This window comes from Dipodomys merriami, unplaced genomic scaffold, assembly GCF_024711535.1.
Source record: "Dipodomys merriami isolate MVZ:Mamm:240054 unplaced genomic scaffold, mDipMer1.0.p SCAF_1, whole genome shotgun sequence".
Lineage (NCBI taxonomy): Eukaryota > Metazoa > Chordata > Mammalia > Rodentia > Heteromyidae > Dipodomys > Dipodomys merriami.
The window spans coordinates 128,448,646-128,476,588 of NW_027202270.1; the positions used below are offsets into that span (position 1 = coordinate 128,448,646).

Here is a 27,943-nt window from a genome sequence, read left to right on the forward strand (position 1 = left end):
AAATGTTATCTCTGATAGTAAACTACTGAAAAAGCATAAAGAATTGTCTCCTCCTGTCCCTTCAACTTCCTCTCCCTCCCTGCCATTGCCTCATTCTTCCTACTCCTCTCCTCACTCCCACAGCTGCATGGACTATGTTACCTAAAAGGCTAGATTTCTTCACAACTGAATATAATTTGAAGTTCATGTAGTTAGTCTCTACTAGCTCATTTAACCAAACAGGACACATTTTTTTTTTATAAAATAACAATTTATTATTTTAAAACAAGTCACAAAATAACCTTCAGAAACAATATTTCTAAATAATTTAACACAATAAGTTTAGTCAAAGTCATGCTACAAAATTCTGGTGTATAAAAGATTATTACCAAAATATTAATAGATGGTAAAATGTTTTTCAGAATGGAATTGCTTCTAGAAGCCAAAGATTGTGGAATGACTCTCATGATCATAGCTGATAACCTGGGAGAAGTAGCTAGATACAAGTCTATTCTCCTTAGCTTCCAACTCATCAGACTTTTGATGGAAGTGACCCCTCCAGGCAATAGCACCTCAGAGCAGGTACCCCCTACTTACTGATCAAAGAAGCAAAGAGCTTCCTAGCATGTAAGTTAGCCAAAACTTACATTTAGTCAGCATCAAAATTAACTTTGAGGATTCAGATGTGGGGAAGTCAAAGTTTCTATTCTAAGTAAGAAAATGACTTGATATCCCCCAGACAGGCAACTGGATGTAGTAGACAGGGAGATGACCCAAGTAGGGAAGCTGGAAAGTCCTGACTCTAATTATGCCCACAGACAGCAACTCTGGAGTGGGGCTTAGGAAGAGCAAGGGTGGTTCCCTAACATCTCCATACTGGTGAAGTGTTTATCTGCCCTTTGCAAGTACTTTCAACAGCCAGGTTATAATTTTAAAGTGCAAATCTATGGAAAAATAGTTAACTCTCCCATACCCCTTTTTCAATTTGCTAGACCATAATTGGGTGGTTTGGTTCCCCTCTAACTTGCCCAATATGAGAAATTAGCTAAAGCCCAATTATGATTTCTCCATGTATTGAGAAATGTTATTCATTCATCTTACATCCAAGATAAGACTCAGTCTAGTTTTTCTTTGTTTTCTTCCTTTGCAGTTACCAATGAATAAAAAATGGAGGAATATATACATGTAGTATTTCTACAAGCTTAATGCTTTTTTAAAATGTAACTTCATTTAAAATTTTTCATCTATTTTATAGTTCACTAAAAAGAAAACAGTATTCCATACTTGAGAAAAGATAAAGGAACATGATCAAGTTAGCCATGTCAGAAGCACCAACTCTTGCTACACTGACTCGTTTCATTATTTATAATCTTGTTTCATTATCCCACATACTAAAAAATGAATATCTAAGTAATAGATTTCTGGTAAAGAGTAATTTGCTGTTTAACAGTTCTCTTTTTCAATAATTTACCACATTAGTCTTAGCAAACGGATAGTCTACTGCAAAGGCAACAACCACTCATGACTGATGCTTTGACACTTCCCCTAATTTTTTTGAAGTAAATTATTCAAATCCAACTTTTGCAGAAAAGTCAGCCGCTTTCCTATTTAGAAGATGCCAATTCCTTAGACATTGCCAACTCTGAGAATAAGTCAACAGTAAAGATTAGTTCTCATCCACTGGCACCTATTCACACAGAAATGACCAGGCAGGACCACATCAAAGTGTCCTACACACCTGAATCCATGCAGCCGTCCAGTAAGCTTCCCAAGTTACGGACCAGCTAGGAGTAGGCATTCTTTTCACCACACTCAAAGTTTCAAACATACTACACTGTATGCAATATCTTTCTGTGTATAACATCTGCAATAAGTTGTTCATTATTAAGCAAGGAATAATGATCTATTTTTAAAATAAAACCATGTCAAAGCACAATTTATCATAAAGTTGGATTCTGTTGATAATAACAAAGAGGTAGGTTAATAAACATGGTCCTAAGACAAGCAAGGATACTAAGAAATAAAATCTGAGCCCCTGCTGAGAAAAGATAAGTTGAACCTTCCGGCCCTGAGTTTTTAGTTCTATGTGAAATTTATATTGAGCACTACAGAAAAGGGATATCTCACTGGCCCTTCTCTTCCTTCCATAACGATGAAACACTCTGCTTTCTTCACACTCCAGTGGCCTACGGCTACAAACTGAAAATAAATGGGCCCTGGACAAAAAGACTGTTGGAGCAGAAAGCACTGGTGCCCCAGGAAGAATTTGTTCCCACACACCTTGTCCCAGCAGGCAGGTGGCAAGGTCTGGAGACATCTTATCACAACTGTGGAGGAGGAAGAGGTGCTACTCACCTGGAGCAGAAGCTAAAGATGGTGCTAAATATCTTCCAGTACACAGCACTGCCTCCTCCATACAATGAATCATGCACCCCAAAGTAATTAGTGCCAGAGTTGAGAACCTCTGGCTTAAAGGAACAAACTCCTATGAACTGAGAACATAAAACCTTTCAAGGCCTGCCTACACAGGCCATAAAATTTGAATTATGGGACATTGCAAAGTTAAGTTCCTTGGTAGACAAAATCAAGTTTGCTGTGAAACATCAAACACCAGAGCGATTCCCGAGCTGTACATGATTAGAAATTCAAATGATCCATGAGCATAGATAGGAGCACACACAGCGTCCACTCCTACTCTGTCAAACATCGTAGCTCAGACGCATAAACCAAAGACATTTTTTATATCAACAGGATTTTCAGTGGTAAAGGATGATTTCTAGTACAATTTAGGAGAGTATCCTGAACTTTGTCTTGTACCCAACCTTCCATTTTTTAATTGCATGGATTCTGGCATTAAATCCATGGGCAGGGATGCATAGAAGTCACTCAAATATTTGTTAAGTTGGACTGAATATGCATTTTGTCTGAAATGGACACAGAAAAGCACATTGCATTTCTCTGAAAATGACCAGTGATTAAACATAAAAGAAGAACATCAACTAACTTCTATATTACACAATTTAAAAAATCAAACACTAAAACTCTAAGCCATTTTCCAAACTCAATAATAAGTCATCCATTTCTAGTATACTACTGTCTGGGTAACATCTAGGAAATATACTTAATCATAGCAATATGGCTTCCAGCTTGCCTACTAGTTAAGTACAAACAATAACAAAATATCACCAAAGAGAATGAAGACTCATTACCCATGACTCACAAAAGAACTGCCAACCCCGGTAAAGGTTTCTTCCTATCAGATTGAAAAGAAGAGCAGAAGAAAGCAGAAGGTGTTAGACTAAATGCTTAGATTTAGATTTAGAGTTGATTGTCAAAGCAGAGTTCCCATTTGATCAGAGCAACTCTCACAGAAATCTAGTAATTCCTACTTAAACAACAGCTGCAAATTTCTCAAGCCTAGGACTACTAGGCAATCACTCTCCCCTCTTTCACTGTGAGTTCAAGGTGAGTTAACAGATGGGGAGACAAGAATCTGCAGTCTCTGGCTAAGGGACTTTAGGCACAATTAGGCAGGGCGGGGGTGGGGGAGGAAGGGGGGGACACTGATGTCTTTTCTGCAGTGTATTCGCTGCATGGACTTCATCTGGTCACTGACATCTTCCATTTTCCATAAAGCATTATTTTCTTACATGATCCATTCCAACCTGTGCACCTCATTATTGCTTTGCAGTGTTGAGGTTGTCACCTAAAGGCTGCACACAGGAAGTAACCTTCAAATGTGCTGCCATCCGCCTGGCAGCAAACATGCCGCCATGCTACTCATTCTGAATCATCTCCTCTTCTCTTCCCTTCCAACAACTTGCAGAACATACTTTAAGAGCTGTTAACTTAAAACGTCTCAAAAAATATTTTGAAATGCTAAGCTAATTTATGGAGAGGCACCAAATTCAATCTTTTAAGTCTGTACTCTTATAGCTGTAAAAGTGAGACACCAGGCAAAATCATTAGGACAACTTTGGATGTTATCAATGGTTAGCACTTATGCCAGGACTACACACATACAGAGGACTATATGCGAAGTGTGCCTCTTCAGGCCAGGTCCACAAGAACAGAGCAAAATGAAGGATCCTGCCACTCACTTTAGCCACTCACCTGAACCACAGGTAGACAGTACACAATGACTGTACACAAGTGGCCATGAATATGAGCACAAGCTAACTTCCAGTTGATAATCAGTTTTGGAAAAACAAATAGCCATCATTTCCTGGACAATAGGGCCTCCAAGACAGTAATTATTTCTTTTTTCTATAAAATTTCTGATTGGACTTTGAGGGTCTTAGTCCTTGGGCTCTGGGGTTCAGAGGGGAACCTCTTCTTTTCACCATGCTGTCTTCTGAAGCAAAGGCAAGATACACTTGTGTTTCTGCATCCTACAGAGATGGCCCTCTACAAATATTGAAGTATCTTTTAAATGCCTGGCTGAAAAAAAAAAAAAGACTAAGCAAATTGAACAAAGAGCATTTGTTCCTTTGCTATTATAGATGACTGGTCTATCAAGATCAGTAGATGAGGCCATGCAGTAAATAAATGGGACCCAAGACAAAAATGGAAAATCTGGAGGCCAATGAGAGCGCAGACATGTGGTTCTGCAGGCGCGGCTCTGAGGCCCGGCCGTTGAAGGAAAACTCCATAGTTGGGAGTCATGGAGGGGCCTGGGCCCGCTGCAGCCACAAAAAGCTCCAGGCGCCTCTGTACAGTATCTTTACAATAAAATACAATTAGAAAAAAAAAGCTCCAGGAGTACCTAGCAGCCAAGGGAAAACTGAAGAACCTAAATACCAAGTCTTACTGAGTGTATGGCTTACGTGGTAGAGCCCTTGCCTGGCAAATTAGATCCTGTGTTCAAAATCCTAGGACATAAGCCCTCAGAGGGTCTTATCTAAAAGTCAAGAACAATGCCTTGATCCTACCACCTTCTAAATCCACTATAAGACTACAAAAGGATATTACCAGCTATGCTGTTCTGCCCATCAAATCTACAAGGACTATCCACATTAAACTCCAGTTTGGACCAATTGATATAGTGTCTCAGAAGCCAAAGCTGGAGCCACTTCTGAGCAAAATGCTGACTTCAAGATATGCTTCTTCTAACCCAAATTGTAAACCATACAGCAAGAGTCAGCAGCAGCATTAAGCTGGGTCATCCACTGCAGAACTGCCAACAAAACCTAGGAAGTCCTCCACTAGAAGGGAATTGAAAACTACAAAGCAGCATGGAGCCAGTCAGGGACATGCTAAATGGATGAACTCTATGTATAATTCCCATGTTGAAAACAAATCTTTGGGTGGCTTTCTAAAAGAGATGAACAAAGAGAACTTCATCAGAACCAAAGCAAAAGCCAGATCCTGAATTATATACTATAAGTTAAGCCAAAGACTGACACTTACAAGCAAACCAAATGCAGTTTGGCTCCTAAACAAGTATTAGGCAAAAGTTCAGTTAATAGTGCTGTTCTGAAAGACAGAGTTAATTAAAAAAATTGTTGGAGAAACACAAATACGGACTCTACCAGTAAAATCACAGCAACTCTCTAGAATTGCAGATCTTACAAAACCAAGAGAATACCCCTCAAGACAGTTCTCTCTCATTTTATTCACACTCCTAGTAGGTCTCAAGAATCAAAGAAACAAGTGGTTAAGGGCCAATAGGATATAAAGGCCAATGGGAGTAAATATGGAAGACCAAATGAAACTAAATTACGGTCACTCCATACTACTGAACAGAAACTAAAACCCATGAGACTTACAACATATCCCAACTTGTTTGAGGGAGCACCAACCAACCAACATCCAAACATCAAGCAAGACCAGAAGACCAGGCAACATTCTCTAAGACCTCAGACATCAGTCATTCCAAGCACTCCTAGCATAAAAGCAAACAGAATCAATGACAACAGATTTAACAATATCTTTCAACCAAAAGCACAGACTTTGAACTCCGAGTTGAAAATGCTCTTCCCCCAAAGAATTTTCTGAACAAGACAGCTCCCAAAACTCACGCAGGAATCACAACCATAAATGGGAGAGGAGTCCCAGATGATACTGAACCAATCCAAATATTAAAAAGAAGGCAGCAACAAAGGACTGAAGGAAACAACTGGAAGAATGGCAGAAATTCTAGGGGAAAATCTATAAATGCCCTCCTATGGAACTTAAAACAAAAAGAAAAATAATAGAAGAAATGAATGTTTTATTCTAGAAGAGCATTGAAAAAGAAGAGGAAGAAAAGAAAGCACAATGGGAACTGTTCAAGAAAATTAACAATACTCTGAAAGAATGTCTGCAGCACATTGAAGATGGTGTGCCTTTTCAGACATATTTATAGTATTGCCCAGCAATCCTAAAGGCTGAGAAACTTGCTAAATTCTGAATCTGCAAAGCAAAGTTGCTGGCAAGTAAAGGCATCTTTGATGTTACTGGGCACTATTAACTGAACTTTTGTCCAAGACTTGTTTAGGAGCCAAACTACACTTGGTTTGCTTGTAAGTGTTCATCTTTGCCTTAACATTAACTTTCTAACATTAAAAGTGGGGCAGCACCAATACAAGAATTACAGCAAGTTGTTCTTAAGATTTTACAAGATCCAAACAGAACCACAGATGGGAGTTACTTTGAACTCTGGTTGCTGAAACCACAGCAACAGAAGAGGAATCTGGGCAGACTTGTCTTCCTCCAAGAGAAGCAACCGGTTATGGCAACACCCCGCGTAACCAAGACAGAACAGGATAACCTTCCTGGTATCAAATTACAGATTGCCTCAATCCCTAGAATCAATGGGATGCCAGAAGTGCAAGACGTGAAGCCCATCGCTCCTGCAAGGCACTCTGCAAGGATGAGCGAGAGGTATCCTGCTACCCAGAAATGCTGCAGAAACATGATCTGGTTGTGGCTTCTCTTGATGAACTTCTAGAGGTGGAAGACACAGAGTGCTTTACATTCTGTAAGAATGAGGCTTTGCCCGTGACATTAGGGTCTGAGATCCTTGAATTGTAATTTTTATGTGTGTGTGTATGATTCAGAACCTTCAAGATAATCTGTCCAGATAATCTGAAGAAAATGTCTGATATTGAGACATCACAGATACAGAGAACTCTTGAGACTGAGGGAATATGTCACCAGATTTACCCTCAAGTTTATATACACACAGAAAGTGTTCAGTTTATGTACTTAAGACTGTAATTTGCCAGTTTTATAACGTAAGTTTCAAAGCACGGAATATTCATCTATTTCACAAGTTTGGAAAAAATTTGCACTTACTATTCTACTTTAATCCCATTGCCACAGTCTTTTCAACCCTAAGATTATTGTGCAGCATGGTGAGACTTCCTTTCACATCCTCCTTAGCAGAGTGGGTAGTAAGTTCTTCCGGTTGAAGAGCTGAGCTTTGAAGCCAGCTTGCCAGGCTGCATGAGCACCCCTCCCCTATGTTATAGATGAGCTGTAGGGTAGCTCTGCCTTCTCTCGGAGATCACAGATGAGATTTGCAGTGATCTGGACTTCCCTCCCAGTGACCCCGCAGAGAAGGGGTCTTGCTCTTCAGTCCCAGTAAAACACAATCCTGCAGTAGGTGATCATTTAACTTTTCATATCCAAACCTTGTTTTGCATTTGTTACTCAGCAATGCTTCAAGTAAAAATAAAAGGCAAGGGAAAGGGTGTAGGGGAGAGGACAGTTTCTGCTTCACTTCAGTTCTTCTCTCTGCCCTGGGACAGCTCACCTAAAAAGGCCAAGTGAGCCTCACAGACAGGTTGCTCTTTCTCCATTCTGGGCAACCACTTGTAGTAGGAAGAATCAGAATTGTTTTAGATATATAATGTATAGAAAAGCCTAGTCAACACAGGCACTACTCATTTTCTTTGTATTTAAGTATGATTTATAATAAAAAATATGAAATTGTTGAAAAAAATGGAAAATTTGTAGTACCAAAAAGAAGACTAAGGTTGGTGTTACTTGCTTAGGGAAGAAACACTAACTAGGATTAAAGGAAGATGGAAGGAGAGATTTGTTTTATCTTCAGAACTTTTTGTCCCACACAGAATCTTTAAAATAGACAATTATACAAAACTTATCTATTGTTCTCATGACATTTAAATAAATTAACACAAAGTGGAAAATATGGCCTTAACCTTCTTCTTCCTCATCCTCTTTGATTACTGGAGTACCTACAATGCAAGCAAAAGTGATTTTTGGTCATTCTCAACATATGGTTAAAATTGTTTTTGTTTTGCTGTTGCTGCTCCTTCCTTTCCTTCCTTCCTTTCTCTCTCCCTCCCTCCTTTCCTTCCCCCCTCTCTCTTTTCTTTCCCTCTTTCTCCTTTCTCTCATTCCTTCCTTTCTTTCCTTTCCCTCCTTCCCTCCCTCCCTCCCTTCCATCCTTCCTTCCTTTTCCTCTTTCTTCTTTCTCTTCTTTCTTTCTTTCTTTCATTCTTTCGTTCTTTCTTTCCTTCCTTCCCCCCCTCCCTTTCCTTTCTCCACAAGGTCTCACTACCAGAAAACTGGAAGTGGTGCTGTGACTCAAAGTGGTAGAGTTCTAGTCTTGAGCAAAAAGAGTTCAGGGACAGTAACCAGGCCCTGAGTTCAAGCCCTACAACCAACAAAAATAAGGGGGGGCGGTCACAAAAGTAATAGGTATATACTCATTACGTAGTTTAGGAAATAGGACATTACTAGCATTGTAGAAATCTGTTTGCCCTCTTCCTGATTATTCTTGTACCTCCCCACAGGAAGGAACTTGTCTACTGTGTCATTTTATTTCTACGTATATGTCTAGAGGGGAAAACAAAAGAACATTCTGCATAGTTCCATCTGTGGGAAAAAAGAACACAAGAAGATACAAACTGATTGAAAGGGACAGAAAGAAGCTCAGTGACCACCTTGAGAGGAGTGGTGGCAATGAGTGGTGGCGAGGGAAGGAGTATGAAGAAACCTTTGAGGGCCATGCTGACGTTTGTGATCTTCACCTTGAAGACGCCTTTGGTGCATATGTACATATCAACACTTACCTAATTGTGCATGTTATTTATTTGGTGTTACTGGGTTTGAGCTCATGGCCTCACCCCTGCTAGACTGGCACTTTTACCCCCTGAGACATATTTCCAACCCTGTTTTTTGCTTTTTTTTTTTTTCTGTGCCAGTTCTGGTGCTTGAATTCAGAGCTTTCCATTCTTGCTTAGCTTTTTTGCTTAAGACTGTATGCTACTACTTGAGCCACAACTCCATTTGTGGCCTTTTGCTAGTTAACTGGAGATAAGAATCTGTTGGATTTATCTGCTGGCTGGCTTCAAACTGCAGATCTCAGCCTGCTGAGCAGTGAGGATTTTGATCATGAGTCACCAGCACTTTGGCCTTACTAGTTATTTTTGAAATAGAGTCTTACAGACTTTTCTGACCAAGCTGTATTCAAACTATGATCTCTCGCCTTCTTTTGAGTAGCTAAGATTACAGGCAAGAGCCACTATGCCCACTGACAGACTCAATCTCTTTAATAGCTGAATTGGGATGGTGGTGTTCAAAGTCAACATATATTAACATATATTGTTATACTAAAATATTTTTCATATCTTTGAACTTTTGGATTATTAAAATCTTTATGAAATAATTATCTTGTTAAAATAATTATAATAAATATTGTTGGATACTTATTTTGTGTTAGCCACAATGCTTAATAGATTATTTTGTTTAACCTTCATTAACAACAATATGCCATATACTCTAAAATGATTACTAATGATATTATCATCATCCCAGCTTTTATATTCCATATAAACAAGGTTTGCTGAGATGAACTGACTAGTACAATGTTAGCAAAGCTATTAAGTGGCAGAATGGGGGTCCTGAGTCAGTCAGTCAGCAATACCTAATAGTGTTAACATGGACCTTAGGGACTGAAAAAGTAAATTAGTGGGGAACTGACAAGACAGAAAACTACAATTTTGATCTAACCATGGGAAAGCAACTACTTATCACTTATCTCTAGTTCATTCCCCAAATAATACTTTCTGCAACTTGAGAATAATTCTAACTTTCTAGAAGCTTTAGGTCTAAGGATGATTTTGGACCAATCTAAATATCCTAGCAGTTTTTCATTTCACCCTGGGCTATTAAATTTCATACATTAAATTTTATAAATCAACAGAAATAGCCTTGATAATTAGAGACAACCTAGCATTTAAACCAGTTTCTTTCTCTTTGGTCTATGGGCATATACTAGTTATACAAAGAGGTTTCATTGTATTATTTCCAAACATGCAACATAATGTACCTTGATCAAATTTGCCCCTCTATTGCTCTTTCTTATCATTTTTTAAGCTTTGCTTCTTATCATAGTCTTACGCCAAAACATGCTTTTTTTCTTTTTTTGTGTGCCAGTGCTGGGGCTTGAATTCAGGGCCTGGGTTTTTCTCTCTGAGCTTTTTTGCTCAAGGATAGCTTTCTACCTCCTATCCCAGCCTCCTGAGTAGCGACAATTAAAGGTGTGAGCCATTGATGCCTGGCTCAAAAAACATAATTTTTTTTTTTTTTGGTCCAGTTGTGGGGCCTGAACTCTGGGCCTGAGCACTGTCCCTCAGCTCTTCAGCTCAAGGCTAGTGCCCTACCACTTGAGCCACAGCGCCACTTCCAGCTTTTTTCTTTTTGCTTATGTGGTGCTAAGGAATCAAACCCAGGGCCTCAGGCATGCAAGGCAAGCGCTCTACCACTGAGCCACCTTCCCAGCCCCAAAAATCACAATTTTTATACCTAGGAAACATTCCCACACTAGCCCAGGGTTACTCACCATCCAGCTTTTTGAGTTTGGAAACCCTCTTGGTTGCTTCTTCAATCCAGTTGCCCTCAGCAGAATGCTTCTCTTCCAATGGATTGCCTACAAACACTAGGTCCTCCAGACATGGCAGATCAGCCAGCTTCATAAATTCAGCTATAAGTATAAAGAATACTTGCTACATGAAAGTGGTGACATATACTGTTACACTTTTTTGGAAACTAAGTTAATAACCCTAAATTTGTCAGTATTCAAAACATTGGTTTAGACTTTGAAGAAGGCTAGAAAAATAGTGTCATATGAAGACATTTTCTGAAGACATTATGGGATGGAAGGAAAAATGAATACCTTAATTCTAAGGAATTCTAATTCCTTCTACCTTAATTATTTTTGTTTGTTTTATGCCAGTAGTATGGCTTGAACTCAGGGCCCAAGCTTTCCCTTAGCTTTTTGACTCAAGGTTGATCTCCTACCACTTCAAACACACATTCACCCCTGGCTTTTTGCTAGTCTCATGGATTTTCTTGCCCAAGCTGGCATCAGAAGGCAATCCTCAGATTTCAGCCAACTGAATAGGTAGGATTCCAGGCATGAGCCACCAATACCTACTAGCCCAAGGATGGGATGAAAAGAGATGGTGGTTCAGATTTGAAAAAAACCCAAAGCAGTCTTTAGTGGCAGGTCTTCTCTATGCTGTGCCAGCTCTCTCTCCATGCAGTGCCCTCATCTTTGAATTCATAAGGCGATTCACCACACACCCCCTCCCACCGCCACCACATTCCTGGGGTTTCAATTCTGGGCCTTGTGCTTGCTGGACAGGAACTCTACCTTGAACTTCTTTGAAGGCAAAGGTAGTGTCCTGTTCAACTATCTATATCAAAATCCTGACATAGGTCATGGTTTATAACAGGGCTTGATGACATGTTGAATAAATAATGTGCAATAAAGGGCAAAGTAGTATAGATATCAAATGTCTGCTGCCCCCAAATTCTAAATTTAAACAGATTTCTTTAGACTTTAGACAATTTTTTTCATAATTAATAGGACCAGGACCTGCCCCAATTATGTTTATTATAATTAAACATATTTAAATGCATTTAAAATTTAGGAATTCCTATAGCTAATTCTATAGGAAATACAGAAACTCTTACAGAAAGTCTCTGTGCTTAGAGATAAAAATTACAATTTTTGTATCTTTTTATTCTTATTGGGCTCTCTCTCTCTCTCTCTCTCTCTCTCTCTCTCTCTCTCTCTCTCTCTCTCTCTTTCTCTCTCTCTCTCTCTCTCTCTCTCTCTCTCTCTCTCTCTCTGCCAATCTTGGTACTAAGGTCCTGGGAATTGTTTCCCACCTTTTTCTGCTCAAGGCTAGTGTTCTACCACTTGAGCCACAGCACCACTTCTGGCTTTTTCTGCTGATGTGGTACTGAGGAATTAAACCCAAGACTTCATGTATACTAGACAAGCACTCTACCACTAAGCCACATTCCCAGCCCCATATTTCCTCTTCATTTTAGTTTGAGACATAGCCTTGCTATGTAACCCAGACTGGCATCGAAGAAGAACCTCTGCCTCAGCCTCTTTAGTGCGGGGCTACAGGTGTGTAATAACACACTGGGCGTTTTCTTCTCCTTCTTTTGTGCCAAGCCTGGAAGTCCTTGAGCTTTTTTGCTCAGGTCTAGTGCTCTATCATTTGAGTCACAGTTGCACTTCCAGCTTTTTGGTGGTTAATCAGAAATCAGAGTCTCGGAGATTAATCTGTTCTAGTTTCAACCATGATCTCAGATCTCAGCCTCCTGATTATCTAGGTTAGAGGCATTAGCCAGCGCCATTTCTTAGCTTACCCCAGTCTTTCACCAGGTTATTAGACATGTAGAGAATCTTCAATTTCTTCATTACATGGATACCTTTCAACTTTTCAATAAAATTGTAAGAGATCCACAGTTCTTCTAATGTGTCCCCTACTGCTTCCTGAAAAAGAAAGAAATCTGATTTATGTTTTTGAGGGTTTTTAAAAATTTATTTATTTTTTGTCGGTGGTGGGGCTTGAACTCTGAGCCTGGGCGCTGTCCCTCAGCTCTTCAGCTCAAGGCGAGCGCTCTACCACTTGAGCCACAGTGCCCCACTTCCGGTTTTCAGAGTGGTTTATTGGAGATAAGAGTCTCTCACGGACTTTGGTGCCCAGGCTGGCTTTAAACCGCAATCCTCAGATTTCAACCTCCTGAGTAGCTAGGATTACAGATGTGAGCCACCAGCCACTGGCTATTTTATGTTATTTTTTGTTTTTTTTTTGTTTTTTTGGTGACAGTCCTGGGCCTTGAACTCAGGGCTTCAGCACTGTCCCTTAGGAATGTTTTTGTTTTTGTTGATATTGTTGTTGTTTTACTCAAGGCTAGAGTGCTACTATATGAGCCACAGCTCTACTTTTGGCTTTTTTGATAATTAATTGGTGATAAGAGTCTCACAGAGGAGTGGCAACGTGGCTCAAGTGATAGAGTACTTGCCTTGAGCTGAGGAGTTGAGGTACAGCACCTAGGCCCAGAGTTCAAGCCCTACAACTAGGAAAAAAAAAAAAAAGAGTCTCACAGACTTCTCAGCTCAGGCTAGCTTCAAACCATGATCCTTATGTCTCAGCCTCCTTAGGTAGTATTATAGGCCTGAGCCATTGGCACTTGGCTTTTTATGCGCCCCCCCACCCTTTCTCTCTCTCCTTTTCCCTTCCTTACAAATCTATAGACAATCAATGGCTTTGTAAGGTGTTTGGGGGGGGGGGAGAATACAGGTTCTAAGGCCCTCGGTGGCCTGGCTCCTGGCTCTCTTTCCACCATCACTGAAGACCTTTCCTAATCAGCAATTCTTGCTCTTACTCAAGCACTTCAAACAGATCAGATATAGTACATTTGCACTTGCTGCTCCTTTAGCTTAGTATAGTTACTTTCTCCTTGTCAGCTCTGTAGCTCTATAACCTATATACATAACTTTCACAGAGAGAACTGTCCATTATTCTTTTATTCTGACTCACTTTATTTCCTTGAATTCATTACCACCTAATAAACTGTGCAATTATCTTGGCTGTGTCTTTGTGTCAGTGCTGGGGCTTGACCTCAGGGTCTTTGCTCTCACATGGCTTTTTGCTTATGGTTGGCATTCTACCACTTGAGCCATACCACCAGTTACAGCTTTTTGCTGATTTGTCTGCCCAGGCTGGTTTTGAACCATGATCCTCAACCTCCTGAATAGCTAGGGTTACTTGTGTGAGACATCAGTGCCTGGCAGGCACAATTATCTTTAAATATATCTCCTATGACTATAAGCTAAGTTCTATGAGAGCATGCGCTGCTTATTTTTTAAATTTTTATTATTATAAAGGTGATGTACAAACAGGTCACAGTTACATAAGTCAGGACATCACCCCTTCCCCTACAGTCTTAAATTATTTCCCTCCATGTTTTATATTCTTTTTTTTTTTTTTTTTTGGGTCCGGTTGTGGAGCCTGAACTCTGGGCCTGGATGCTGTCCCTCAGCTCTTCAGCTCAAGGCTAGCACTCTACCATTTGAGCCACAGCGCCACTTCCGGCTTTTTTCTTATGTGGTGCTGAGGAATCGAACCCAGGGCCTTAGGCATGCAAGGCAAGCGCTCTACCACTGCGCCACCTTCCCAGCCCCCTGTTTTATATTCTGTTGTGTCTTTAATACCTAGACTAATACTTGGCTTAAAGTAGGTATTCAGGAAGTAAGTTGAATGAATGACACAGAAAACTGTTTTTGTACATGAAGGGAAAAAAAAGGTGCAAACAATATGTAGTTGATTTCAGTGTCTATATATCCATTGAAGAACTGAAAAAATAATATAAATCAATCAAAATGTTAGCTGTGTTTAAATATCAGTGGCTTATACTTTGCTTTCCTCCTTTGTAAACTTTCTATAATGGACAAACATTATAATAAAAAAGTATGTGCTGTTTTAAGAGTAATAAATAACAACTTACCAGTCCATTCAAATTCTTTATGTTGTTTCTTCCTAAAGACAATATTCTCAAGTTTTCTATAGTGGAAAGAATTTTACGAGAATCATATCATACAACTGTTATAAATAATAAGACTTTGGAAATTTTATGTAATAATTATCCCTTACACAAGAATAAAAAAAGCTGTACTACTAAAAATAGGTAATCCTGGAGGAAATAGCACAGATCACTGACACTAAGCACTGAAACAATAACTTCAAATCATGCCAATATTAAATTTATAACTACTTAGTTATTTAAATTGAATGGTCTTAAAATGCTGACTAGTAAAACATACTAGAGGAAAAGGTTTTAATTTTAATGTTTGGGAGCACATGTATTTCAAATATGTATGAAAATATAGTAAGGACTTGCACAGGAAAATAGAAACACATAGTTATGACTAGCTCACCTGTAGTTTTTTAAAGGATGTTTCTATGTGTGTATCTTAGGTTATTTCTGGAGGAAGATTAGACAGCAGTGGCCTTTAGGGAGAAACTGAGAGTCTATGGCCAAAAGATTTTCATTGTAATTTCTTTTAGACCATTTGAAGAAAACCATGTATATTATTTTTCCAAATTAAACAAAAGAAACAAAACAGGAATCCTCATTTCTGTTACAAGAAACTACTGTTATTAATTTTGTGTAAGAATACAATTAGCTTTTACAACATAAACTTCTGTAACTACTTGTCTCATCAATTTGTCATTAGCCACATGTGGATATTTACTCTAAATGCATTTAAGTTAAATTTTCATTAAATTAAAAATTAGTTTTCAGTCATATCAGCCACAGTTTAAGGGCTTAGTAGCTATATTTGGCTAGTTGCAACCATACTGGGACACTGCAGATAGTGCTGGAAACCATCAATTTCTCTGAATCTGCTTTTGGGGTTTTTTTTTTACTACTAGTAGGACTTGAACTCAGGCCCTTAGCTCTACTACTTGAGCCATAGCTCCAGTTCTTGCTTTTTACTGGTTAAGTGGAGATAAGAGTCTCACAGACTTTCTTGTCCAGGCTGGCCTCAAACATCAGTTCTCAGATCTCAGCTTCCTGAGTAGCTAGGATTAGAGATGTAAGCCACCAGCACCTGTTTTCTGCACCTGGCTTGCACAGACTTTTTTTTTTTATTGCTCTGTTGGACAACGTGGTTCAGAAACCTTTGGAACTGGTTTGTAGGATGAAATCAGAAAAACTTGGAAAAGCTGGGCAGATAAAGTAAGTAGGGCAATTCTGGTGTGAGCTCAGAAGACCAGACTGCTGATAGGAATGTGGACAGAGCCCGTCCCGTGCTCATTAGGTTTCAAGTGAAATGAGGATTCTATTGGGAATTGGCCTGGAGGTCATTCCTGTGACACTGTGGAAAAAACAAAAATGTCTATATTTGTCTGTGAGCTGGGACAATGTGGAGACTGAGTTTAAAGGTGATGAATTAATTAATTTGGCAGAGAAAATGTCAAGCTAGCCCAACATTCAGGCTGACTGCTTTTAGACAGTTACAGTGAGAATCAGGGACAAAATTCAGAGTGGAAAGATTTGAAAAACTTGAAGTTTGGTCAGAAAAGCCCTAGGTAAAGTTGGGGCTAAAGAAGGTATGGTTTCTGAAGAGAAACTAAGTTACCATTTAAAAGAAGCCAAGGGCTTTGCACTAGCACAACAGAAAAATGTGCCTTGACACTATGTCAGGAATCACTGAGACTCTACTCCGTACTCAGCTGACCAGGTATGCAGAGGCTGCTGCAGTCATGGTACAAGGAGGTCTGGCTACTGCTTGAGTTAGTGGCAGACCCTGACATCTTCCACATGAGGGTACCCTGGAGAATGCAAGAAGTTATAGGGTCATGGAGGCCTCCTTCCAGATTTCAAAAGAAAGTTTAGGAGTCCAGGCCTTGTATGACAGACTCAGGATCTCTGTGAATAGTCCTGGAGGTCTCATGCTGTCTTGAATTTTCTTTGGATAACCAAACTTTTTTTCATTTGCCAGTCCTGGGGCTTGAACTCGGGGCCTGGGCACTGTCCCTGAGCTTCTTTTGCTCAAGTCTAGCACTCTACCACTTGAGGCACAGCATCACTTCTGGCTTTTTCTGTTTATGAGGTACTGAGGTACCCAGGGCTTCATACATGCTAGGCGAGCATTCTACCACTAACTCACAGTCCCACCTCCTGGATAACCAAACCTAAGCCATGTGTTTTATATATGTTCTTTGTCAATTGACAATTACTGTGGTTAAAACAGGTGTCAGTTGCTAGAACTACACAGTGTTTCTGGAGTGTTCATTCCAATAACTAAACAGATCTGAGAAACATCTGCTACTGTAGATCACTTACTTAAGCCATTCAGGTTGGCAATTTTTTCAATGCAGTTTGTAGACAGTGAAAGCTTCCTTTAAAAGAAAAAAAAAGAAAACATAAATGGTACATCGGAAATTATCCTTCAATGGTAGCTCTTATAGAAGCTAATATTTAAATCATGTTTCTTTTTTATTTCTTCATTTTGAAATCTTTTTCCCCTTTGATTATAAAAGTTAATACACATTCACCATAGAAATTCAAAAAACTATTTTGACAGTTTGGTGTTGTCTATTAAATTTTTTAACGAATGTATTCTTGGATCCAATATTTCACAATCTTCTGGGGTGAGTATTATTATATACATTTATACATGAAATGGAGGCACACAAATGTTAAACAATTTCCCCATTATTATAATAGCTATGAAGTGACAGAGCCAAAATTAAAACCCAGGTAAGTTTGACTCTAGAGTATGTATCTTACCCTTATGATTTGACTTGAAGAGGAATTATTCATTTTTTATCTGCTTGAAAAAGCAAAAGCAATTACTATATAGTGTTAATAACTGGTCAAGTTTGCATGTTTTCTAATCATCCCCCACTCTTGAGAACTAACAGTAGAGAACATGGTGCCTTTAAATCTAGGGATATTGTTAGAAAATATTTGTCTTATTTAGGCAGCCTGCCCAAAGAGATGATCAGAGAAAATATGAACAAGTTGACTCTCTCTTCGTGGTTTCTAAGCTGCTTTGGTATGGAGTACAATATTTTCTCAAATTTGAGACAGTTTTATGAAATGATGCTTGAAATCATGCTTGAAGAAAAAAGAAAAAACCCAAACCAACCAAATGCCCAAAGATAATCTTTAAGTGTTACAGTATGCTTTCATAGCAAAGACCAAGTTACATACAATACCTAAATCTGTTTGATATCCCCTTTAATCTTCTACATAACTACCAATCTAATGAACAGGTGGCCGAAAACCACCACTCAAAGAGCTTATTGTTAACATGGGTTCCTAGAGGTGAGAGCTTATCTCCTGCAGAAAATGCAAGTGGTGAAGGGCTCACAAAAAACCAAACAGCAACAACAACAAAAAACACAGGGTGAAGGAGTCAGGCAGAACCTCTGTAATTCTGTGTTTTCTACAGTCCTGACAACAGAGTCACAAAGTACAATTATGAGGCACTGTGGTATAATCAACTCAAATTAGCCACAGGTTCCCGATTAAAAAAAACACCTGTGGGTTATGTAGATAATAACAGGAATTAATATAGATCTGATATTTAAAGTCATGGGAAATACAATTACAAAATGAGTATAATTCAATCCCAATTAGAATCTTTTTTTAAAAGTCAGAAAGCTCTACATCAGTAGAGCTGGTTCCAATACATACTACTAATTTTCTTTCTGGTTCTTAAAAACATCTTCTTGATGGTTTGCAATGTATTTTTAGTTTAGTATTTCTTTAAGAGGAATCTCTTATTAGGCATCTAGGAACTAAGTGTGGTCTGACTTTGGTAAGTGATTTTTCAAAAGAAAGTGGATGACTTTGTGTGTAGGGATGTGGGGTACTGGGGATTGAACCCAGAGCATTGCACATGCTAGCCAAGTCTTCAGTCACTAAGTTAAACTCCTGTCCTTTAAAAAAATTTTTGTGGATGGAGTCTCACTACATTGGCCGGGCTGGCTGGAACTCACAATCCTCCTATCTTGCCCTCCCAAGTAGATTGGATGAAAGATGTGCACACCACGAGCAGCCTACACAGAGTAATAATAATAGCAATTGTGTTATTTAGTCTCTGTCAACAGACTGTGTATTCTCTATTTCCAAACACATTAAAACAACTAAAAAGAATATTGAAGAAAATATACTGTGTAGTATTACTGTCAAAAGTCCAATAAACCAGCTGGGCACTGGTAGCTCACACCTATAATTGTAGCTACTCAGGAAGCTGAGATCTGAGGATGGTGGTGTGAAGCCAGCCCGGGCAGAAAAGTCCATGAGACTCTTATGTCCAATAAACTACTCAGAAAAAGCTGGAAGTGGTGCTGTGGTTCAAGTGGTATAGCGCTAGCCTTGAGCACAAAGAGCCTCAGGGACAGGGCCAAGGCCCTGAGTTCAAGCCCCAGGACCAGCAAAAAATATATGTAAATAAATAAAATAATAGTAGAAAAAACTTAAATCCAATAAACCAATAATCTTTCATATTTGATGTTTCCAAGAAGAAAATTGTAATAAAAAATGGTGTGCAGGAAAAGGAAGAAAAATATAATAGCAATACTAGGAAAATGAAAAAAGAGAACTTACTCGCAGTTACCAAGCATAGACAAGGATGCGTCCATCTTCTCTATTGGGGGAATCTGGGCATAAAGCTTTATCTCTTTAGCGTCAGCTGGCCTCTGCCCAGTTTTCTCTTCCTATGAGATAAATAACAAATTTGGAACAAAATGATCCCTGGTTGTAATGTGAAACAGAGACTAGAGTTTTCTAAGGCCTTTCTATGTTTATTTCAAAACAATGATTAAAATCTAATAAATGTTGGATAATTATTCATCATTCACTATTTGATACATTTACTTGCTGACTCTACCAGCCTGGTTTCTACGCTATTTCAAATAATCATTAAGTCCCTAACAAGTGCAAATTAGGGGAAAAGAAATATTTACTTTTATGGTATTTTAAATCCTTTAAGAGTCCATGTTTTTTGTTATTGTTGTTGTTGTTGTTGGTTGTGGGGCCTGAACTCTGGGCCTAGGCGCTGTCCCTCAGCTCTTCAGCTTAAGGCTAGCACTCTACTACTTGAGCCACAGCGCTACTTCCAGCTTTTTCTGCTTATGCGGTGCTGAGGAATCGAACCCAGGGCCTCATGCATGCAAGGCAAGCACTCTACCACTGAGCCACCTTCCCAGCTCCCTGAGTCCATACACTAATAAAATCATAGCACAACAAAAATATTATTCAGGCCGGGCGCTGGTGGCTCACACCTGTAATCCTAGCTACTCAGGAGGCTGAGATCTGAGGATCGCGGTTCAAAGCCAGCCCAGGCAGGAAAGTCTGTGAGACTCGTATCTCCAATATACCACTAGAAAACTGGAAGTGGCACTGTGACTCAAATGGTAGAGAGCTTGCCTTGAGTTGAAGAGCTGAGGGACAGTGCCCAGGCCCAGGCCCAGAGTTCAAGCCCCATGACTGACAAAAAAAAAAAAAATTATTCTGAAAAGAATTCCTTGCCCCTAAACAACTATTTCTTAAATATCACCTCTAGATGTGTAAGACAGATTTTTTTCTCTCATTATCTTTTCCTTTTGAAACACTGTTCAGCTTACGTGAGAGCCCCAAATACTAAAAGCGTCAATTTACAATATAGCCGAAGTCAAAGTTATCCATACTACTCTGATTCACTACTAAATCTTATCTTAAAGTTTAATTTCATTATTGAGCCCACAATTCAAAATTTAATTATCAGTATCTGCTGCCTATTAATCTTTTCAGGGACCATTTGAAGTTCAGAGACCATTTCCTCTGCCTTCCTATGTTTTCTGTGACCTGGTACAGTTTAAGACACAAAGAAGGTTCATTTGAAAAATTAAATCACACACCAACAATAGAAAATATTCTATCTATTGAAAGAAAGTGACTGAATACACATCTATTCATACTTCTTTTTGTGCCATACATTTGTAGCTTATGGGAAAGAAAACTGACATCTAGTAAAGTCCTCCAATAGATCTCCAATAAATACTGAGTTTGTTGTGGCAATGTGAATGAGCTTGGAGAACTCATTTATTTTGAATGAAACATGCCAGGCACACAAAGACAAATACTGCATGTTTTCATTCATGGAAGCTCAAACAGTTGCTCTTACAGCAATTAAGAAAATACTGGTTAGCAGAGACTTCGGGAGCAGGTAGGAGAGAAGGTTAGGGAGAAGGTGGTTAACAAGTACAGAATTATAGTTAGATTAAAAAAAGTAAGTTCCAGAGTTCACACACAGCAAAATGACTATAGTTAACAATAATTAGTTGTGTATTTCCAAATAGCTATGAGAAGATTTGTAATGTTTTAATTTGGGAGTGATGGATAAAATAATTACCTTGATTTGATATTTACAGGTTTGATTATGTATTTATCAAAATGTCACATTGCACTCCATAAATATGTACAAATTGTTTGACATGCATTAAATGTTTTAAAAAATAAATGAAAGAGTGATCTTGATGTCTTCAAATAATCTTGAAGCTAAAGATTGATAGCAATGGGGCTGGGAAGATGGCTCAGTGGTAGAGTGCTTGCCTTGCATGCCTGAGGCCCTGGGTTCGATTCCTCAGCACCACATAAGCAAAAAAGAAAAAAGCCGGAGGTGGTGCTGTGGCTCAGGTGGTAGAGCACTAGCCTTGAGCTGAAGAGCTGAGGGACAGCGCCCAGGCCCAGAGTTCAGGCCCCACAACCAGAACCCCCCCCAAAAAAAAGATTGATAGCAATAATATACTATAAATAGAATCTACAAACCAAAACAAACTAAAAATGCACTAAAAATAAGTTAAAGTCCTAACATCTAACTTAAAAGAAATCAAATCAAATCTGAGTCTATGTAATACTCACATATTTATCAAATATTTAACCTGATAAATGAATTTTCAAAATGCAATTATTTAGAGAAAATAATCTGTAAGCACCAGAACACTAATTTATTTTATTATTTTATCCACTTTTGTCCCTTTTCCCCACAATACAACTCCTAAGAGACTTTTTATTCAAAGTGACAAAAGCAAAAGGTTCACAATTTTGTAACAAAATATACTGCCAAACAAAGAAAACTCTGTACTCTATGGAAATTCAATCTATAATGCTGAATTACAGCTGTTCAAGCTATTCAATGTTACAATATTCAAAACACTTAGGGTTCATAGTTACTACCTATTTTGAAATGCGGTTTTCTCTAAGGAATTCAGTATTTTAACTCTGTGTTTTTTCATTTGTCTATGTGTGATTTTCATTTGTCTGCATGGGCTGTCTCTGTTCTAACCTCATGAGACTAAGACAATGTACCCAATATACACTCTATTACTTGAAATGAAGTAGAGTCTAATGATGACAAAGTTTAAAGTGTAGCATGAAGATTTCAGTCATTTTTATAGCAACAGATGAATCAGCCATACTTAAATATTGTAGTGGCCAGAATTTTCTGGCTGAAAATTTTATTAACTTATTTTATTAACATAATGAAAGATCCACCTGCAAGTTGTAAAAAACAAACTACTACAGAGAACCTGGATTTCATCTCAAGCAGTGAAGACAAAAACAAAGCAGAGATTATATGTTCAGTTTCTCCAGTTTCTTTCAGTGGGAATATTCTGTAAAACTAGAGTATATCACCACTAGAGTATTGTTGTTGATATAACTTTATCAGTCTTGCTCAGTTTTCCCCAGATTTCAGGTATGTATACATATTTGTAAGTATATATTAAGTCATATACAATTTTATCACCTGTGTAGGCTCATGTATCTACAACCACAGACCAGACAACTGGACAGCTGCAAGGGCACTTGGTGCTCAACTCTTGTGTTGAGTGGTCAGATTTCAATAACTACCCAAATATTTTTATATAGTTTCTAAAAGAAGTAAAATTCATATACTCACCCAGCGGGCTAAGGCTTCTTTGATGGTTGTTGCTTTAGCCTTATAAAGGAAAGAGGAGAAAAAGGAAGAAGAAACAAGATTGTTTTTATTGATGTGGTTAGACGGTTCAATTTCATTAACTTTGTTTTCTACCATTACACTTATTCATTTTTTTCCTTTGAGACTTTAAGATAAGAAGTTGTTTTAACTTTGTAAAATGAGAAGGATTTCTTTTAATCTCGGAAAACAAAGAAATTATTATGCAATGGTCATATATTTCACTTGCATTAAGTTTACAAAAATTCGTAGCTTTCAACATTTGATAGTAAAGTAAATCTTCATTAATTCTGTGCAGTATTTGCCGTTCTTTGCTAGGCAAGAATGCTGCCACTTGAGCCATGATTCTAGAATATTTTAGTTCAGGTTATTTTTCAGCTAGAGTCTCATATTTTTGCCCATGTTGGCCTTGACCTTCATCCTCCTACTTATCCTTCCCATGTATCAAGGATTATAGCTATTCACCACCATGCTCAGCAAGAAAAGTTTTTAAAGTCATCATTATATCTAAAAGGTAGACATATATATATACACATATGTTATATATTAACAACCCTTACATCAAAAAGAAAATTATAAATTAAATTTAAAAATAAAAGACATGCTGGGCACTGGTGGCTCATGCCTGTAATCCTAGCTACTCAGGAGGCTGAGATCTGAGGACATGGTTCAAAGCCAGCCCAGGCAGGAAAGTCTGTGAGACTCTTATCTCCAATAAACCACTAGAAAACCCAGAAGTGGCACTGTGGCTCAATTGGAGAGCACCTGCTGAGGGACAGTACCCAGGCCCAGAGTTCAAGCCCCATGACCCTCGCCCTCCCCCCATCTCCCACACATAGACAGGTTAGATGCTGGTGGCTCATGCCTGTAATCCTAGCTACTCAAGAGACTGAGACTTGAGGATTGTGTTTCAAAGCCAGACCAGGCAGGAAAGTCTGTGAGACTCTTATCTCCAATTAACCACCAAAAAAGCCAAAGTGCGGCTGTGGCTCAAGTGGTAGCACATTAGCCTTGGGCAAAAAATAATAAAAGAACATTCACAGACAGCATCCAGGCTTTGAGTTCAAGCCCCAGGACTGGCACTGCCACACACACACACACACACACACACACACACACACACACACACACACACACACACACACACTTACATCACTGAAAATTCAAAGAAAGTAAGAAGAATATGCAATGAAATCAAAGAGAATAGGAGAAAATTATTAACAAAACTGAAAAGTTTTTGTTTTTTTGTTTTTTTGCCAGTTCCAGGGCTTGAACTCAGTGCCTGGGCACTGTCCCTGAGCTTCTTTTGCTCAAGGCTAGTGCTCTATCACTTGGCCACAGCTCCACTTCCCACTTTTTCTGTTTAAGTGGAATCGAACCCAGGGCTTCATGCATGCTAGGCAAATGGTCTACCACTAAGCCACATTCCCAGCTCTAAAATGTGGTTAAGTTTCTTTCAAGCCTGATTAGGCAAAAATGAGAAATATACAAACTAAAAATAAAGAGGGGGAAATAATTGGATACCACAGAGATTCAAATACAAAATAGTATGAGCAAAATATGGTGATAGTTTTAAAAAGTCAACAAGTTTTTTTCTATTAAAAAAACTGTCAATCAAACCTGTCACAAGCCAGGTTCAGTATCTCACAACTGTAATCAGGAGGCTGAGATACAAGGATCAAGGTTTGAAGCCATCCTGGGCAGACAAATCTGGGAGACTCATGTCTCCAATTAACCACTAAAAGAGGAGCTGTGGCTTAAGCGTTAGAGCTTCAGGCTTGCATGTAAAAGCTCAGGGACAGCAACTCTGACAAAAATCAACAGGAAAATTGGGAGAAGACATTTTCTCATATGAAGCCAACAAAAGTCTATTACAACATGTAGTGCATACAAGGAACTCGTAAAATTCATAAGCAGAAAGGGAATTGGAAAAAATATGAATGGACTCGGGTAACTAATGAGAATTAGCAGGAGTTATTGAACTCATTGAAAAATCAGAAAAGTTCAAGTAAGAGCAACAGGATATTAGAAAAACAAAACATTTTCAGACTGGCAAAAGTTAGAAAGTTAGTGAGATGTAGAGAAACAGAAACTCTTCTGCATTGCTGGAGGAAATTAAAACTCAGGTAGCCTTTCAGAAAAGTAGCCAGTGAGCTAAGGAAATCAAGTACACCCAGACCCTCTGTGAGAACAATCCAATCCTGGTTGTGTGTCCCAGAGAAATTTTGTGTGGATCTATAAAAAATACAACACGGTTTGTGATACAATGTTAGAAGCAATGTAGCTACAGATTGGGGCAATATAAACTGATAGAGGCCACGGATTTCCCCATGGTAGAAGCTCAAACCTCAAATGCCCAATGGATCAAGTGGATCTTCTTAATGGGTCAAGTTGTCCTGACAAGGCCAGAACCAATGTAGAGAGGGTAACTTCTACTGAGCTCCAAATAATTGCTAGCAGGCAGAACTTGGAAAAGAGAGTTATCCTAGCAACATACTTTTAAGTGTAAGCAGAACCTTTATCTCATGTATCATTAAGAAAGAAAAAGATGGCCACATCATTTAAAAAGAAAAGATTGCTAGGCTTTGTGGTACATGCACGCCTGTAATCCTAGCACCTCAGAGACTGAGGCAAAGAGGATCATGTTTGAGGCTAGCATGATCCATGTCGTGAGACTCTGTCTCACAAAAGAAAGAAAAGATGCTACCAATGATTTATCACTATATTTCATCAATACTCAAATGTGAAAAAGTGTGTCCAATGGTAAAATATGATAGTTCTGATTTTTCAGAATATAAAACAGAGTTTTTTTAGACTTTGGAAGCTACTTTTAAAAACTTTAAATACTATATTGGCCTGCATTTCTGGAGGATCCAGAACTACCACTCTGTAGCCCCAGCTAGCTCCATCAATGACTGGTTCCGATTCTCTGATGGAAGATTTTCAATAATCTTATGGTTAAAACTTTCTTAGTTATTTACCACTAAGTGGTTGTTTTTTTTTTTCACCAGAATAGGTAAACCTAGAACCTGAACACAAACCTACATTGTAAAGTTTTTTTTTTTTTTTTTTACTTTCCTTGATAGTAGTTTTTAGTTAATTGCTTGTGGAGTAACTAAGAAATGGAGAAGATATTTAACATAATTTAAGGTTGGCATGACTTCATCGTTTTAATCTCCTGGGCTCAATTTCTGCCACTCAAATGGCATTAGAAGTCTCTCTCTCTCTCTCTCTCTCTCTCTCTCTCTCTCTCTCTCTCTCTCTCTCTCTCTCTCTCTCTCTCTCTCTCTCTCTCTCACACACACACACACACACACACACACACACACACACACACCCCTGATATAATTACAACGTTCGTTCGTACGGGGGATCCAAGGGCAGGCTGAGTAAATGCTCTATCAACAGTGAGCTATCCCCCCTAGCGCCAACAGTCATTCTTCATCAACACCTCCATCCATCCTGTCAATCACACACTTTGCTCGATAGCTTCCTCAGGGATTGTTAACTCTCTCCCAACTAGTTGGAAATACCAAATCACAAAGCAAGAGAAGCGCACACTTTAAGCCGTGGTGGTGGAAGAGCATTACTCCGGAAGAACTCTGGACAGGCGGCTGGTAGGTTTCAACCGGAAGGCAGCAGCGTTTCTCCAAGCGTGGTGGGATGCTCCCCGATTTTAAAGTCAGTTGAGGTGCACTGTTGAAATGCTCGCTCCTGGGCCCCCCCAGGAACATGGAAGATACCTACGTTGCACTCCAACGAGCTCACCGTGGCACCCGGGGGAATCCGAGACCACTGTCCTAACTCCATCCATGGGGGGGGGGGGGAGGCTCAGCGTTACCCAGTAACCGCTTTCACCCTCATCCACAGGGCCATTGGGCACGCTGCAGGTTACAAACCCTGCCACGATCCATGTGGCAAGACCGACGGTGGGGTGCAGCCAGCCCCCTGACCCCTTCCATCTGGCTGGGGGCGTGGGGTGAGCGCTGCAATCACTGCTAGGCGAAGATACCTTTGTCACACGCCCCCTTCCCACGTCCTCGCCCCCTCCACTCCCTGCTTCCGCCCTCCCCCCTAAAGCCAACTTCCAATGCTCCCCCCTCACCCCCCCATCTCCGGCCGCCCTCTCCCGGGGTCCACCCCAGAGCCCGGGCTCCTCGTTCGCCTCGGGCCTGTGACTCCAGCCTTCGCCACGGGCTCCCTTCCCCGCGGTTCGAGGACCCCGCCGCCCACGGCCCCTCGCAGTCACCCCTTCCCACACCCCGTCTCCGCTCCGCCCGGCCTGCCAGCCCCGGAGGGTACTCACCATCCCGGCGGTTGCTACTGTCACTGCTCTGGTTGCTAGGGCCCGCCGGGGTCAGCGCGCATGCGCAGCGCTCGGCGCGCTCCGCGGACGCCTGCCCCGGCAGCGGTCCTTTCTCCCCGCCCTCGGGTGGCGCGAGCGGGGCATTGTGGGACGGGGGGGACCTCCCGCGGGGTCCTCCCGTCTCGGCCTCCTGCTTCCCCGTGGCTGCTGTGTCGCTCAAAGGCCGGATGCCCTCCGTGCCCGGAGTGACTGGGGGTGTGCTTGTGTCTCCCCCATCCCCTCCCCGCGCAAGCCTCTCCAGCTGATCGCCAGTGAAGTTTCTGCCAAAAGTCGAGCTCTGGGACCTCCCCCAACGTGGCCTTTGTCCTTCTCCTAAAGGAACTTTTAAAATTCCTTTCTCCTAGATTGACGAAGGGGAGAAAACAAACAAACAAAAACAAAAAACACCTCTGAAATTCTCCAGCGCTGCACAAGATCTGATTTCTCATGTTTCCTAAGCCCAGACCCTGGGACCCCCGACAGCCTGGCTCCACACGCAAGATATCTCAACATGTTGGTTTTACATAACGGACTTATTTTCCCCAAAATTAGCTAGTAATTATGGTGTGTGTGTGTGTGTGTGTGTGTGTGTGTGTGTGTGTGTGTGTGTGTGTGTGTGTTTTGTAGAGTTACTAGGGCTGTGGAGAATAGAGATAAGCAAATATTATTACTGTTAATAATTCGGTACAGCCTTCTAAGGAGGGCTGTTGACAATAGCATTAAGGATTTTCATATCTCTTGTGACCAGCCTGGAAGTTCCATTTCTATTATTTTGTCCTGAAAAAAATTCAATCAAGTGCATACACACATACACAAGCACACACATATATCTAGTCATATACAGATGCAAAGCTTAAATAGAA

General features: G+C 39.9%; 1 protein-coding gene and 1 pseudogene across 2 annotated transcripts; one reads left to right on the top strand and one right to left on the bottom strand.

The window, feature by feature from the left end:
- The first annotated feature begins 5,251 nt into the window (after window positions 1-5,251).
- On the top strand, window positions 5,252-6,430 carry LOC138824041 (cytoskeleton-associated protein 2-like pseudogene; annotated as a pseudogene).
- A 1,619-nt stretch (window positions 6,431-8,049) lies between these two features.
- Dnal1 (dynein axonemal light chain 1) lies at window positions 8,050-27,083 on the bottom strand. 2 transcript variants are annotated; one of them, XM_070030524.1, is made up of 8 exons: window positions 27,042-27,083; window positions 22,700-22,738; window positions 19,366-19,475; window positions 17,092-17,147; window positions 14,746-14,801; window positions 12,601-12,727; window positions 10,775-10,915; window positions 8,050-8,162 (listed from the first exon to the last, which is right to left on the bottom strand). In XM_070030524.1, the coding sequence occupies exons 1-8, from the start codon at window positions 27,042-27,044 to the stop codon at window positions 8,122-8,124; spliced, it is 573 nt and encodes a 190-aa protein (XP_069886625.1). In that variant the 5' UTR covers window positions 27,045-27,083; the 3' UTR covers window positions 8,050-8,121. The 2 variants fall into 2 exon arrangements, with proteins under 2 accessions (XP_069886625.1, XP_069886634.1); XM_070030533.1 differs by lacking the exon at window positions 27,042-27,083 and adding an exon at window positions 26,295-26,541.
- Window positions 27,084-27,943: the final 860 nt, after the last annotated feature.